Raw genomic sequence first — 16,107 nt, forward strand, 5'->3', positions numbered from 1 at the left:
GACCCTAATTATAGTTTAATTCCACACAAACATTTTTTTCTTTAAATAGCAAGTTAAGTACCTTTTAAGCATACATCTCTTAACTATCCTCCTACAAATCATTATCTCCTTTTCAAAAGCTCTCTATTTGGTAGATGCAGTTAGTCTGCTACACAGACACAGGCTCACAGCTCTCATCGTGTCATGTGATGGCAGAGGAGGGGGGGGAGGAGGAGGATGTCACAGTGCAGACAGAGTTCAGAGAGGCAATCCAAAGGTTATCTGCTCACTACATCATGTGCCATGTGACTGTGGTCGCCATGGTAGTCCAGAATCATAAATAATTAATAGCACCCTGGAGGGAGTGAGGCAATCTGGCACCACAATTCCCTGTAATTCTGCCTTTGGCATCAGATGTGCCAATCTTCAAAGAGTATTGCTCTCCTATTTTAGCATTCTATGGACATTATTATAAAGACATTAATATGATATATTTGTATATGTGTGTAAGTGTGCAAATTCAGCCAAAAATAAGACTTACTTCACAGGACGAGAACGACTTAATAATTTTAGTCTTATTGAAATGAGTTTTAATAACTTAATTTTAATGAATAATTTTTCTCTTTACCATCTGCTTCCAGAATTTCGGTTGCGGGTGATGTAAAACAGAATATCACAGAGGAAGCCCTTTCCTTGTGCTTGAAGTACAACTTTGTGACTCCACTCACCTCAATGGTTATTACCACATCCAAGGAGAAGAACATAGTAGCGAACAAGCCAAAGGAAGACGGCGAGTTTTATGCGTTACAAATCCATAAAGGCGCTGACTTAGAGAGAAGTGTAGAGTAGCGTAGAGCCCTTTATACAGGATATCATGTCTGAAGTCAGATTTAGTTTCTGTGCCACCAATGGCTTAAACGGCAGGGCTATTGTTAAGAATGAATGAAGTTATATCTATCTATCTATCTATCTATCTATCTATCTATCTATCTCATATCTATCTATCTAATATCTATCTATCTCATATCTATCTATCTATCTATATTTGGTAAGGGTCCAGCCGCTTTTAAGAGCTTGGATTTGACTTTCACTGTATCTGAGTGACAGTCTTCACACTCAGGGCGTGGCTAGTTTATATCACAGCAACCGTGAAATGACTGACATGCTATGCTTGATATTTTAGCTTTTTTTCCAATGCTGGCCTTTCAGTCATTTAAAAGAAAAAATGTTGTCCGGCGCTCAGAAACAAACAATATATAAAAATCACTGTGTCAGCATATACATAAAGGAGAATTTCGTGCACAATATAGCTATATAGGGGGTTAAGCTCACCTGCCGGACGTCAAGGCATCTCCTGTAGGTGAGTCCCTAAGCTAGTGATACAAATTTATATTCAGGGTGTTCCATTTAAAACCTTCCCCCTGAACCTTAATCTTATAAAGCCTGCAGCACCTAGAGGGAGCGGTCAACTCCCAAAAAGAAAATCTAGAGAATAGTGAAAGAGAAAAAGGCGCTACTTTAAATTAATGAAATGTTTACAAGTGAATAAAATCATTTGACACGGCAGCCAAGGACAAATAAGACCAATGTGCAAATAAAAGAAAAATGTTGTCCGGCGCTCAGAAACAAACAATGCATAAAAATCACTGTGTCAGCATATACATAAAGGAGAATTTCCAGTCATTGTCTAAGGGACTTGGTATGAGCAATGTAAAATCAGGCTAAATTGACAGCGTGTTTTTTGCTCTAATACTTCTCAACTAAAAAATGTTTTGGTTTCTTTGCCTTTTAAATGTTGACTCCGCCATATCTGTATACAGCATAGGCAAATCGAGGGGGGTTTTCTAGTGCCCTGAAAGCCCCCCTCCAAGTCTGGGGCACTGTATAATTGAGGTGGCTGGACCCTGCCTCCGCTTCACACGGCTCTGCTTGAAAAGGGAGAGCTGTGTGCACCTAACAGTAGTGCACGCAGCATTGCCCATGTATATTATAGGGATAGGAAGAGTTGGAGAGCAGCCAAGCACTGTCTAATATTATAGCAACGCCGCCATGCATGCTGGTCACGCCCACTGGTGGTGTGGAAACCCCCCTCTACAAATCCTGCATTTGCCCCTGTACAGGAAGTGAAAGTTTCCTATAAGGAGCGGGATAAATTGGTCAGAACGTTGAAACAGTTACAGCTACCTACAAGTCCTGCAGTGCCACCGTTCTGCTTCCTCTGATCAACATACGTGGCCGGGTAAAGGGGGGGGCACACGGGGCACGTGCCCCGGGGCCCCCCTCTCTCTGAGGGCCCCCCCGCCGCCGGCTGATCGGATCACCTGTCAGTTGGTGATCCGATTCTGCTGCCCCCCTGATACAGGCGCAGCTTTGACAGCTGTCCTGATGTACAGCAGCCGCGGTGCTGCTGTACATCAGGCTATTCTAAGATGCCCGAAATGGAGCTGCTGCGCATGTGCAGCAGCAGTAGCCGCTCCTCCCATACTATACTGGGATGCTGTGCTGAACGTGGGCTCCTAGGTAAGTCCCACTGTCACTTGGAGTATGTATGTGTGTATGTATGTGTATATGTGTGTGAATATATATATATAATATATATAGATATAGATAGCAAAATTATTGACATGTTATAAATGTTTCTTTCTTTTTACAAAATGGCCACCGTAAACAGTATATAAACAAGCCCTGAACATGGGCATCTTATATTTCCTCCTGAAGAAGTCTATTTACGACGAAACGCGTTGAGGCCCCTCTACTGTCTGTATACACTGCCTTAGGCCACTCTAACATCCTGGACACTTAATGGGTACACCCTGATACTCCTGTGCGGAGATCACTGGTAACACCTGCAGAATCTTCCAGGGATCCATACTGGTATAAGCTGACCTACTGCTTAATACAGATAAGCTTATTATTATTTTGTACAATGTGAGTTTGCATTTTATACTATTGCTGAATAAATTCTCTGTACATAAATTACTACACTATATGGCTCTTCTATCTTCACTATTTCGTTTGATTGGAGTTTGATAGCGGTGTGTGCGTGGGGACGGCTGCCCGAGACCAAGAACTACGGCATACTGCACCTGCTGGTTTACCGGTTCCTGACACACTAGACGGAGCTGTGATTCCCTCTCGGAGACTCTGATACAGATAAGCTGTTTTTATATTATCTTTCGGTACGCTTCCATCTATTACATTGTTACCTGGTCAACTGTACTTCATCACACACCCTCTATATATCCCTGTCCCTTTGTTGGTATTTTATTGGAGAACTTGTGGGCTGGGACACTGGTCCAGCCAGCTACGTTTGAGCGGCATATGCATATTCCTACTGTGACATTGGAGTTAATTCTCTGTACACCAGAGTCTGATACGGTTGTTCATTCTGTGTCTAGCATTTGAATTTAAGAACTGGATTTATTGCATACACTGTTGAATACCAACCCAGAGACTTGCACTCTATCCTCATGCCTATTCATCTGTTCCCACTTTGTTTAGCATAACCTGCTAACATCACCAGTGCACCATCCGTCTGTTGCACCTATCATATATATATATATATATATATATATATATATATATATATGTTAAAACTGATGTAATTTTATCAGTGTTTCTTTTTTTTTTTAATGTGCAGTATCAATACTATTTTCTGAGGCGGGCTGGGACGGGGAGCTGGGGGGCATATGTCCGTTGGGCCGGGCAGAAAAAAATACTATTTTGGGCCGGTCCCTGCACTGGCCCAAGTCTCTATTACTTGGTGGCTGTCCCCTCCTCCGAGACCAGCCACCTTCTATCATTGGCTGCGGATCTTTACGATCCGTCCTCCCCTTCCCGCAGGTGTGGCTGCTATTGTTGTCACATGGGATGTGCACCACGTGACAGGTGCCGTCCCATTTGTGAAGAGAAACAAGGCCATACAGCGTGCAGATAAAACAAAGTTAGTGGGGGTAGTACATTAATATAATGTGTGTGTGAGGGGGGTTGTATGTTAATATAATGTGTGTGTGAGGGTGGTTGTATGTAAATATAATGTGTGTGTGAGGAGGGTAGTATGTTAATATAATGTGTGAGGGAAGGGCGGTTCTTAATATAATGTGGGAGAGAAGGGCGGTTCTTAATATAATATGGGAGGGAAGGGGGGTTCTTAATTTAATCTTGGATTGCAGGTGGATGCTAATTATTCAATGGGTGCTATTTTATTCGTGGAGTGATGGTGGGGCAATTTAATTTAATAGTGTGGGCTATCAATTTAAGATGGGGTGATTGGACCTTTAAATTTGATGCTGGGGTGGTTTGGAAGCTCATAAATGAATGTGGGGCTGTTTGGGGAAAATTAGGTCTGTTTATTAAATGTGAATATGAATTATTTAATGCCGTGGATGATTGTGCAAAATGGTTATATTTCTTAAACATAAATGCCATTTAATTTATTGATAGGGCTGTTTCGAGGGAGGGAAATATGTTTATATATTAAATAGGAATACTATTGATTTAATGCTGGGGTTGGTTGGAATTTTCATGTACCACTTTTTTTTTCCAAATAGGGCCCCCAACATTCCAGTATCCAGACAAGCAGCAACTGAGCTAAAGACACCGGTGGAGAAAGTGACAAGAACAGGTAGGAGAGAGCAGGACAGACTGACAACTGTTCTGAATCTGGTCGGGCAGTCCTGAATTTGGGTGACTGTCTCAGCATAGTCAGGATTGGGTGCGACTACAAGGACAGTTGGGAGGTATGTCCTTCTTCACCTTGTACTGCTCGTGAAGGCAGAGCTGCGTGCACCTAACAGCAGTGCACACAGCATTGCCTGTGTGTTTGTCTAAAATGACAACCATCTTACATCATAGGGGCCCCCTGCTAAAGTGCCCCAGGCCCCCCAGAGCCTTAATCCAACTCTGTCTATAATTACCATGGGCTGGAGGTGGAGGGTTAAGGAGCTGAATGTACATTATTACAGCTTGTACATCTGTTGCCGTTTTAAGGTGTTTCATGAATTCTTAATGACATTTTAACGTTCTTATTTTTCTTCATATATTTTTTTCATTATTCAGATGTGGGTGAAGACACAGGATATACCATGAGACGTAGGTTTATTTTATTATTGTAACCCATTTCTAAACTTATGGTGACATTTTCTGGCCAATAGCACTCCTTACCCGTGCCCAACTTGCCTCTGTACCTTCTACTGCTCCCTTTCTACCAGTGCCATCCTCCAATCCCCCGTTACATAAGGTGTAGGGGAGGGGTGTCATTGAAGTAGGTCCATATTAACTTTTCCCTGTTTCATGCCCTTCATTTTTTTGTTCAGTTTGTGCTCTTTGACTGGACAGTGGTCGGTGAATGATGGTTGGTAGGAGGGTGGGCGCCCAGCTTTGTTTTTTTGGGGGGTAGGATGCTATATCTCTCACATTCAGAAATTTTCAGTGTACTGTTATAATCACTCATTCCCTAATTTTCTTCAGTGGATAATTTTCCATTTTAATGTGTACAGGTTCTCATTCTCCAATATTAAGGACGTCATGGATCACACGTAAGTGCCTTTAAATATGATCTCAGCACTAGTTCCTCTGGATTTTCCAATAACAATAAACCCAATATTACCCATAAGGAAAATACTACATGGGAAAACTATGTTGCAGGAAGGTGCAGATTTATATTATTAGAGAGAGGGAACGGAGGCAAATGAAAAAACTGACACCAGGTGACGACACAAATGACTGTCAGGCGAGAAGGGTTGGCTCTGGGATGAAAGGTTTCACCAGGGAGATGGGGGAAGGGGGCACAAATTCTCTGGAAAGAACAGAAATAAACGAGAAACTGAAAGAGAAGGACAACAGGGTGGCACAAGTCCGATTCCGTGAGCCCCAACACAGGACGACATGAAGGGGACTCCATATTACTAACAAATTAGTTTTTATATTTTTTACTCTGTCCTGAAATATTTTTTTTATTTTTTTTTAAACATATTTTATTAAGGAGATTTTTCAGTTTTCAAAACAGTGTAAAGGTTAAGTTACATTGATCAAACAACAAGTACCTTGCAAATGAGAAGAACAATGTAAACTTTGTCAATCAAAGTAAAAACATAGAAAGGGAAAGAGAAGAGAGAAAGCAGGGGACGGGGGGGGGAAGGGGGAGGAAAGGAAGAAATGTTAGTGTGGTAAGAGGGGGAAGGAAAAGGGGCATCTCACCTGGCGTCTAGAAGTATTACATGTATATACTATATATTGAACGTCTTCTAACGCTATATTCATTAGTTTCCATTCTGATCAGGCCTTGGTTGTTCTGAACCACAGGAGACGAGCCAAGGATCCCAAATCGCACAAAATTTATTGGGGCGATCATTGAGAATGCTTGTAATGTGTTCACAGCTATATGTCTGCCATATTCTATTGATGATTTCAGGCAGCGATGGGGATTCTGGATGTTTCCAATTTGCTGCTATTGCGCATTTAGCTGCATTAAGTATATGGCCTATGAGCGCCATTGTATATTTGTTAGCATCCGGTATAGGCCTATGTAATAGTGAATATGAGGGGCAGGGGGGGAGTTTTACTGCGGTGACTCTATTAATTAAATTGTGAATTTTCCGCCAGAATTCCACAAGTCTCGGACAGGACCACCAAACATGTTGGAATGAGCCTTCCTTCTGTCCTGAGATATTTATCTCACTTGCCCCCCCCTACAGGTGAAGGATCTAACCCTTCCCTGATATATTTTCTTTGCCTTATTCAGGGGCGGAACTATGGGTCCCAGATGTGTGAGGGACCTAGCAATGTTGGGCAGAGAACTCCTCTGAGGCTCCTGTTTCCCCCTGTGGTCATCACAACACAGAACAGGCCCCCAGTGCTGCTGTATAGAGAGCATAGCTGGTGACCCAGAAGTGGGAACGGCTATGGGGCCCAGCAATGCACTGTCCCACCCCTAACCTTATTGTACATAGTACAGGACATAGTACAGTACATATTAGACAAAGTTTAATGATATCCTTCCATGCCACCAAATTTCATCAGATCCGCCAACACAACATCGCCGGGGCCAATAGTATAATTTGGGGGAGGGTCCAGTGATGTCTGTTGGGGGCTCACTGGTCATATCCTGGCCCGCACATGACCCGCATCCTGAACCTTTTCTTGTTTATTACAGATTGTTAGCTGCAGTTACCTCCTAGTTCATCTTTTCATGGGTAACTAGGAATATATAATTTTTGCTTCAGGATCTCACTGTAATCATTAAAGTTATAAGTTTGTTGTACTCTATACTTTTATGTAGCAAGTAATGTAACTATTATTCCTTGTCTTTTTTTTTTTCAGTATCAGATCCTCTCCGTAAGTTCTATCTCTAATGACATGGCGAAGATTTATAATGGCACTATCAGGTTTTCAAGCACCTTTGATTCAGAAATTGTTAGCGCAGTGTAATCTCCTGTAAGAGGACACACTCGGACTAAAGGGAAGTCTAAAGAGTTTCTCCACCCTCAGGTTACTTTGATGTATTGGTTTTCACATGGCCTTCTTCTGCTTTTACTCCCAGATTCCTTTTGTGTTTCTCAGCCATGACCTTACGTCATCGGGGAGAGTAATTTATTTTTGTTTCCATGGGATATGACACAAAACTTCTGGATGCCTTGCACAAAGTAGAGAAGGGCTTTAGACAGTACAGAGAGGTATCCAAAAGATAAGGCAATGTAATTAGTGAACGTTTGCTGGAGGGTGCTAAAAACCCCTGATAAATTAAAGAGCAAGTCAAACCAGCATTTTACATTAATATACATTAAATATTGTATATTAGTGAGCATAATAATATACATGGAGTAACAGAAGGATTTATTCTTGGCTATTGTTGCAAGATCAGGTTAGAGGTGCCGTCTACTGGGGTGACACTTCTCATGCAGCAGCCAATTAATAGCACAACAGTCCAGTGCAAGTAGCAGCAGCTGGTTTTTATTTAGCTGAATAAAATAAACAAAACATAAACACAATTCCTAGCAAACATAATATAATCAGAAAACGCCCTCTGTGAGGTGGAAGGTCCAAATGTTCCACTCACACAAAGCACAGAAGTGACAGGTGTCTTTCAGAAGTCCTCTGACCTGTTCCCCAGGCAGTGAGAGAGGGAGGGAACAGCCGCACAGCCTTTTAACTGCATCTCGCAGGTTCAACTCCTAATTAGCCATCAAGTGTCTGGCAAGTTGGAAGCCCTGAAATGGACCTTATGAATGAAGCCAGTCCTTCTCTCTCCATTCATAACCCCAGGGACCCTACACCACCTCTTCCTGCAGCTAAAATGGTATTTGGGAAGCACTTTCCCAAAACACAATCAGCTCCGTGGGGTTTTAAAACACAAAAGACATAAACCATGGACATATGTACCTCCCATTAATAAATTCCCCGGTGCTTCTCTCACAGTATATATACCCACTATGCTTCCTGTCCCTCTCCTGCAGTCGGTTTTCATGTTTTCTAAAAAAACAGGCAGACAGTGACTGACAGCTTGGTGTGTCAAAAATCGGAAACAAGTGTAGTCTTCCTCAGGTCGCGTGTCATTTAAAAAAAAAAAGTGTGTGTATATATATATATATATATATATATATATATATATATATATATATATATATAATTTAAATATAAAACACATGTAGTGTTTTTATTAATAGACAAAAGACTCCATTTCTGGTGAGCCTGCAGGGTATGCAGAGCTGTGTGATTATATATAAATATTGTATTATAGGATTAAAAAAGTAGAGGATTGATTGTTTCAGGATCTGAAGCTATTTTACAATTTAATATTTGATATATTAAGTGCAAGCCCTACCGTGCCCCAGGGAAGCCAGCCAGGGATGCTGGGAGATATAAAAGGGAGGAGCAGCAGCTCCATTTTGCCGATGGGGAGTCGTACAGCAGCTGCGGCGCTGTCAAAGAAGCGTCCGCGGCGGTGCTGTACAGAAAAAATATTTGGTATGTTTAAAACATGCAGTTTGACTGACTCGCCTGGCGTGTCAGTCAAACTGCCTCGACGTGTCACGAGTGACACGCGTGTCATAGGTTAGCCATCAAGGAGCTAGGTGGAACCCTTTGCAGAAATGCATTGCTGGGATTGATCGATTCATACACAGGGGACGGGGCCAGTGATGTCACAGCGGCTCAGATGACTGCAGTCTCAGCTTTTGAAAAGTGTATTTTATCTTCACTGTTCACATCTGAAAAAGGACAGTTTCCCTATTAGTGGTCCGTTAAAGACGAGAAAGCCCTATAGGAAAACAAAAAACAGGTGCCTGACCTGCGTGACCGCCTCGTATCCCAACATTGGACATGAGAGACTAGGCTCAAATTTACAACATGCAGACAGATTTAGAGAGGAGAGTGCCGTATTATGAAGATAAAATGCATTTGCACCCCTTACATTGGAGCATATACCATACAGCTGCATTGGCTTCCAACACTAAACGAGCCTCAAACAGGGACGGGTGGAGGGTGGCGGCTACTATCTGAGGGTCTAGCAGAAACGGTCATTGCTAAAATGCCTTCTATGCTTAATACCAGTTACAGCCAATTTTGAATGACTAAAAAGCTATGAATTACAAACAATTTTGGTCTTCTATTTTAACCATATATAAGCTCAATGCTATTAAAAACCTAGAAGACTTTTTTGATCCGAAGGAGTTCATTTTATCCATGCAGATCTATGAATTAGTCCATAAGGAAGGACTATGTGGTAGACAGGAGAGAATGAGGGAGTTGGACTAAGAAGAGGGGACAGACGGGTGGTTTGGATTTGTTAGTCTCAGCCAGCAAAGTCTATATCTCTGTTCGTCGTGAGGAAGTCTGTCCGTCGTGAGGAAGTCTGTCCATCATCAGGAAGTCTGTCCATCATTAGGAAGCCTGTCCATCATCAGGAAGTCTGTCTATCATCAGGAAGCCTGTCCATCATCAGGAAGTCTGTCCATCATCAGGAAGTCTGTCCATCATCAGGAAGCCTGTCCATCATTAGGAAGCCTGTCCATCATTAGGAAGCCTGTCCATCATCAGGTAGCCTGTCCATCATCAGGAAGCCTGTCCATCATCAGGAAGCCTGTCCATCATCAGGAAGTCTGTCCATCATTAGGAAGTCTGTCCATCATTAGGAAGCCTGTCCAACATGAAGAAATCTGTCCATCATTAGGAAGTCTGTCCATCATCAGGAAGTCTGTCCATCATTAGGAAGCCTGTCCAACATGAAGAAATCTGTCCATCATTAGGAAGTCTGTCCATCATCAGGAAGTCTGTCCATCATCAGGAAGTCTGTCCATCATCAGGAAGTCTGTCCATCATTAGGAAGCCTGTCCATCATTAGGAAGTCTGTCCAACATGAAGAAATCTGTATTTTGTTGTAATCTGAAACATTCTGAATGGGAGAACATTCGAATTTATCCAGTTAGAATTTAACAGAGAATAATAGTATGTTTTAAAAGCTCAATTTTAATTATTTGTCTTTCACAGCAGTGAAAACATATTGGCGAACATCTAGCAGAAGGAAACCAGGTAATATTTGTTAATGTCCTCACTATTATTTTTAACAGAACTGAGCTTAACCCCTCGTGGTTGTAACTGATAGTTATAGGATTGGTTCCCAGTAATACAATAAAAGAATGAGGGAATAAGGGCAGCTTTTCACATTTATTTATTTCAGTTCAGCAAATTTTTGGCTATTTTGTTTGAAATGAGAAAAACTGATCAACCGGACGGTTTCTCAACGCTACAAGTGCACAATTATGTATAGGTCCCATCTAATAGGTGTTAATTTATATGTAAATGTGGTATACGACTATTTCTGCTTTTAAACTGCTCTTTATGGTACTATGGTAAACTCTTAGTCACTATAATCATAGTCTAGTGATTCACTGATGGGAGTGAGTTCTCTGTACAGCGCTGCGGAATTAGTAGCACTATATAAATAAATGATGATGATGATAATCAAAATGACATATAATAATGCCACTCACACATCTATTTTTCCTGTAGTTTTACATTCACATATTTCCACCATTGATGTCCCATCACAAACTGTCAAGAAAATAGGTAATGTATTACACATCTCTTTAATATATGTGTTGGTCTCTCCATAATACATTGTTATGGAAAACTATGCTAAAATATAATGTATAGTACAAATGTTTATTGTCCAACAAATAAAGGTTTAGAATTTTTTTTAAGAAAAGTTCTTTTTGTAAAGTGGGTGAAGAAGAGGTAATAACTTATTGAAGAAAGAGAAAGCGTTTTTCTGTGTTACCTTATAACAGCGTTATGTGGAACGTCAAAGATGCTGACATCCCCAACATAACGTCTCATCCAGCATTGGGCAACCTGATACACGTCAGGGGACGCAGGGCCGAACCTCTAACCTTAACACGGCCGCACGTTACCCTCAGTAATAGGTTAAAACAATACAGGGAGAGACATCTCTTTCAAATGAAATTACTAATATATTTTCAAGTATATGTCCCTTTTAACACTGGTTTTAAAGCAATTAATATTTTATATGACGTCCAATGATTGATATTTGAATGGACGCTGGACATATCTAAAACAAATGTGCAACTGACATTTTGTAGATTAAGTCAATGGTTCAAAACTGGGAAGAAAATATCTAACACCTGACTGATTTAACATCAATTCTGTTTGGATGAAATTTGGGATGGGGCGGGGGGTTTGGGCAGTGCATCTTTAATTATGAGGGTTTAACTTGGATCGTCAACGTCTTGCTACATTCCCAGAATGGTAATGTCTCTGCACACCCCTGGTTGAATTCCCGCAGACACTATTGGGGGTCAGAGGAAGAGTTTCTATAGATCTATAAATCAGATCCCAAAGATGGGAAGTTTGGGTACAATATTAGGGTTGTTGGGAATTTTGCTATAGAAATGAATTTGAATTGTATTTTATTCTCAATATTTTACTTGTATTTTTGCAGATTGTAAACACGGCCCAACTCTGCTCAGTTTACCATCTGTTACTGAAAAAATCTGCCTTGGAATCAATGAGAAGCCAGATACAATTATTCATCTGTTGCACAAATCAGACAGAGGTAGGAAGATATATCTGTGTGATTACACTCCAGAGAATTAAATTCCTGGAGATGAGTGAAACTGCGGGAAAAACTTCATGCAAACTCAGTTATGTGACAGGACGTTTTGCACAGTTCCTTGCGATACAATCTTTCAGTTACGCTTTTGTTTCGCCATACCCCCGTCACATCGTTCTTCACTCCCTTAAGTTTAAGTTTTAATGTCTAGAGAGCTGTGACACTAACGGACAAATTCTGCTAGCAAACGGTGTATGACTTAATAAGCAAATGTGGCATCTGGCGAACATTTCACAGAACAGTTTTGCCAATTTTGCTCAGCTCTAGTAATTCTCTTTTTATACTGTAAATTCCAAAATGTTACCTCCCACCTCCTTGCTCGCCCCCTTACCAGAACCACGGGTGCTCCTCACCCAAGATCCTCTCCTCCGCACCCTTGCGGTCCATGATTCTGTTGTTGGATCCCACCAATAGAGGCCGAAGGACCAGTAGACCTCAAGCCGACCCTTGTGTTGGCATTGCCTCTCACCAGTACAGGCTGATGGTATTTGCAGTCCCAGTGCCAACACGATTGCTCTGAGACCTCAAACATCAATGGCCTGAAACAGCCAATGGCAGCATCAGAGGGCGGAGCCATCACAGAGTTTGGGTTGCTGCCTATTCGGACATTGGGCACTCTGTTGTGGGCACCCAATAGACTCATGGATCTCAATATTGCAGAAGGGGTGGCGTGGATGAGGGACCCCCATCATCCAGGTTAGGATATGGTGGGTACAATTTCAAAGTATGTATTATAAATATGAAATTAGCCCGTAAGACCAAACCATTGAACTGAACACTATTTTGTTATTTTACCGTCTTTTCCAAACATCTGAAATAAAGATAAATATTTTTGTACATGTTGCATAAAATCAAACATATGTTTTCTATGTTTTATTAGGGAAAAAAATCAGTTTTGACTTTATGATAGATGAATAAACTCTACTCAGATCTTTATTGAAACATTTATTGTGTGTGTAGTGTATACAATATGTGTAACACATAAAATACAGTATAAACATCCGATTTCTGTGAGCAGACGCCTGTTCTCCGCCATTATAATCTCACCTCTGTCTCCGGACCTGTGCAGGTTGGCCAAAATTTAGGGTATCGCTTATTTCAGTGTTTCCCAAACTCAGTCCTCAGGGACCCCTAACAGAGCATGTTTTCCATATATCCATAGTCAGTAATCATTACACCTGTGCTCCAGCAAGGAGATATGGAAAACATGTACTGTTAGGGGTCCCTGAGGACTGAGTTTGGGAAACACTAGCTTATTCAATACCCGGGCACTGGGTACCACCTAAAATACTGTTCTTGAAATTCTCGTGGTTGCTGACACTGAATTAATACCGTCCTTGTTCCCCGCTACAGATATAACACTTAATGGTAGACTTGCTGCGGATAATAACAGTTTCGATAAATTTGGACTTGTGCTGAAGAAAAAGACGATAACGATAGAAATAACAGCGAATAACATTACAGTGACCACCGGGCAGAACACAGAAACCTATACATGGGCATCAGCGTGGCAAGGAATACGGTAAGTGCCGCTTGCGATTTAAGCAACGCTCTAGAAAGGGCAGAATTCTGCCTCATTGCCAGAGTACGACGTCTGTTGCTCCATACAAGTGTAAAATACAGGAAATCACTAATCACGAATTAATGAACAATAAAATACACCAAATTTAAATGATCTTATCCTACAAAATGACATCTTGTTTTTTGTGTGTGCCTGCGCAAGTAGACGCACTAACCCACTGACCCGTCACTTGAAAGGAATAACCTCAATCTACCCAGCTGTTCCTATCAGAAGATACAACATATTGCATCGCCCACAGATGCCGTCAGTTTCACATATAGTAGCCATGAAAAGAGCATAAAACTAAATAAATATAGGTGCAGACGGCAGTTCTCTGCGAGAGGCGACATTTTGCACAATTGTGAATGACTGGGTACTCAGGATGTTTGTTTTATTGGTGGAAACGTTAATAAATATTTGTCTTTCTGTATTTGGTATGGATTATGTTGGGGCTAAACTGCCGGTTTGGAAAAGTGTAGATGTTGCCTATAGCAACCAATCAGATTCTCGCTTTCATTTATTTAGTGCATTCTACAAAATGACAGCTAGAATCTGATTGGTTGCTATAGGCAACATCTCCACTTTTCCAAACCCGCAGCTTAGTAATTATAACCCTCAGTATCTGTTATATGCTGGAAACAATAAATGACATTCTGTGGCCATATTATATTATGGCTAATAGAGATGTTTGTCCGCACACTCTGTGTTGATGGTTCTACACTTCAGTAACGGGTTTCTGCAAGTTCTTCTTTAATTCTGTCAAGCGGGGAAGTCCATTGTCATGTTTTTTCTGTTTGGAGTATGAAAATTGCACCCATTTACACATGGTGGATGCAGCCAGTTTGACGGCTGTATCAATACATTCCTCCCAATTGTCCCGATTTTGGAGGGACATCCTGATTCGCTGACCACAAAAGGGGCGTGGCTTAATAGGGAAATGTGTGATATTTTTTATTTTTTTTACAAAAATTGCCCATTTGTGGGTGGAGTCTGAGCGGAACAGGGACGGGTCTTATTTTGTCCCGCTTTTGGGTTTCTAAATGTTAGGAGCAAATAGAGGACTCACCATGAATTGAAGCACGAGGCACAAAATGAACCAATATTCATGAGAATGGGGACTAACAGTTCACTATTTATTCTCCAGGTACCATTGTCATCACTGAGGCACGAGGCACCGCATGTCTCTGGTTCTTAATGAATTTTATTCTTATCAATTTCGGTTTGGATCACACAGCGCTAAGTTCTTGTGTAACACGTGTTCCCATGTAACTCCCATGGTCCAGCCTAAGCGTTATTTGACAGAATAATGCAGTTTTTCATATAGTCTGTGACAATGACGTCAATTGGAAATACAAATAAGATTCTTAAAATCCACAATGTTGGGCTTTAATCTTGTTTTTATTTTCTAGGTTTGTGAAGAAAGAAGGCAACAAATTTTCTGTATCTTTGGACACTGGATTCCGGGCTATAATCTTATTAGCAAAAAACCCAGATCAATTGGCTTTATATGTGCAGAATCAAAAGCGAGACTTAAATAACACAACTGGATTGGTCGGTATGTCCCGAAATGTAACAGCTCAGTACTAGTATTCATAGGTATAAAACAGACACTCACAAACAGTCTCATAAAAACTGTCACTAACTGCAACAAAATGACCTATGTGATAATATCATTGGTCGCCTAACAAGGGCTCACTCTACCGGCTTCATCTCATCCTGCTGGGCGCTGAGGTTGGTGGTGGAACTGGGAAAAGTTAAGAACAAATTCCGCAAGTGAAGAGTGCAAAATATCACGCCCAAAAGTGAAATGAAGTTAATACTTATACAACTGAGCTAAAAAAATGTGCTAATCTCTCTACACAACGTAATAAATATAATGGGGTCCTTTATATCAGCTACTTAAGTACATTAAATGTATCACCGATCAATGTAACACAATCTTAATGTATTTAGAAGCAGTTAAGTGTTTTTTAAGCTCAGAAACAAAACATAATGCTGGGTCGTGCAGAGAGAATGATACGACATTTAGGGCCTACAGGGGGACTGAGGGAACTGAGATTGGTTCAGCTAAGACGCCTCCCTCCAAATTTGAACACAGGTTTTAAACGAAATACGCAGCACAAGACCCTCTGGTTTTGAACGAGAGGCCCACGCATCACATTTCAAGCTGCAGCCTACGTTCCGCTCTCAGGGGGGCGCCCCTGCAGACTGGGAGCGCTTCTAGGTTTGCAGAAAGGGAGATACGTGTGACGAGGCCCCGTGTTTATTTATTAGTGTGTTTAAAGCTATTTCAGTGGGTAAAGTGAGCGCAGAAATGCCCTTGGAAGGACCAATGAAATTGGCAATTCCTCTTAAAAATGCACCCTATTTCCCCTCTTACCCCACAGAAATAATCTTTCTCTGCAAAATAAAACCTGTTTTCGCACTTCTCTGTACGACT

General features: G+C 41.3%; 1 protein-coding gene across 1 annotated transcript in view; it reads left to right on the forward strand.

Moving 5' to 3' along the window:
* LOC142099858 (inter-alpha-trypsin inhibitor heavy chain H3-like) overlaps positions 1-16,107 on the forward strand; it is a 33,269-nt gene that overhangs the window by 14,306 nt on the left and 2,856 nt on the right. Inside the window, exons 13-21 of the mRNA XM_075183772.1 lie at positions 621-769; positions 5,038-5,070; positions 5,478-5,516; positions 7,300-7,314; positions 10,465-10,506; positions 10,987-11,043; positions 11,936-12,049; positions 13,460-13,628; positions 15,077-15,222. Of these exons, the coding sequence (XP_075039873.1) occupies positions 621-769; positions 5,038-5,070; positions 5,478-5,516; positions 7,300-7,314; positions 10,465-10,506; positions 10,987-11,043; positions 11,936-12,049; positions 13,460-13,628; positions 15,077-15,222 (764 nt within the window). The remainder of the gene's footprint in view (positions 1-620; positions 770-5,037; positions 5,071-5,477; positions 5,517-7,299; positions 7,315-10,464; positions 10,507-10,986; positions 11,044-11,935; positions 12,050-13,459; positions 13,629-15,076; positions 15,223-16,107) is intronic.

Source organism: Mixophyes fleayi, chromosome 8 (assembly GCF_038048845.1).
Source record: "Mixophyes fleayi isolate aMixFle1 chromosome 8, aMixFle1.hap1, whole genome shotgun sequence".
Classification (NCBI taxonomy): domain Eukaryota; kingdom Metazoa; phylum Chordata; class Amphibia; order Anura; family Limnodynastidae; genus Mixophyes; species Mixophyes fleayi.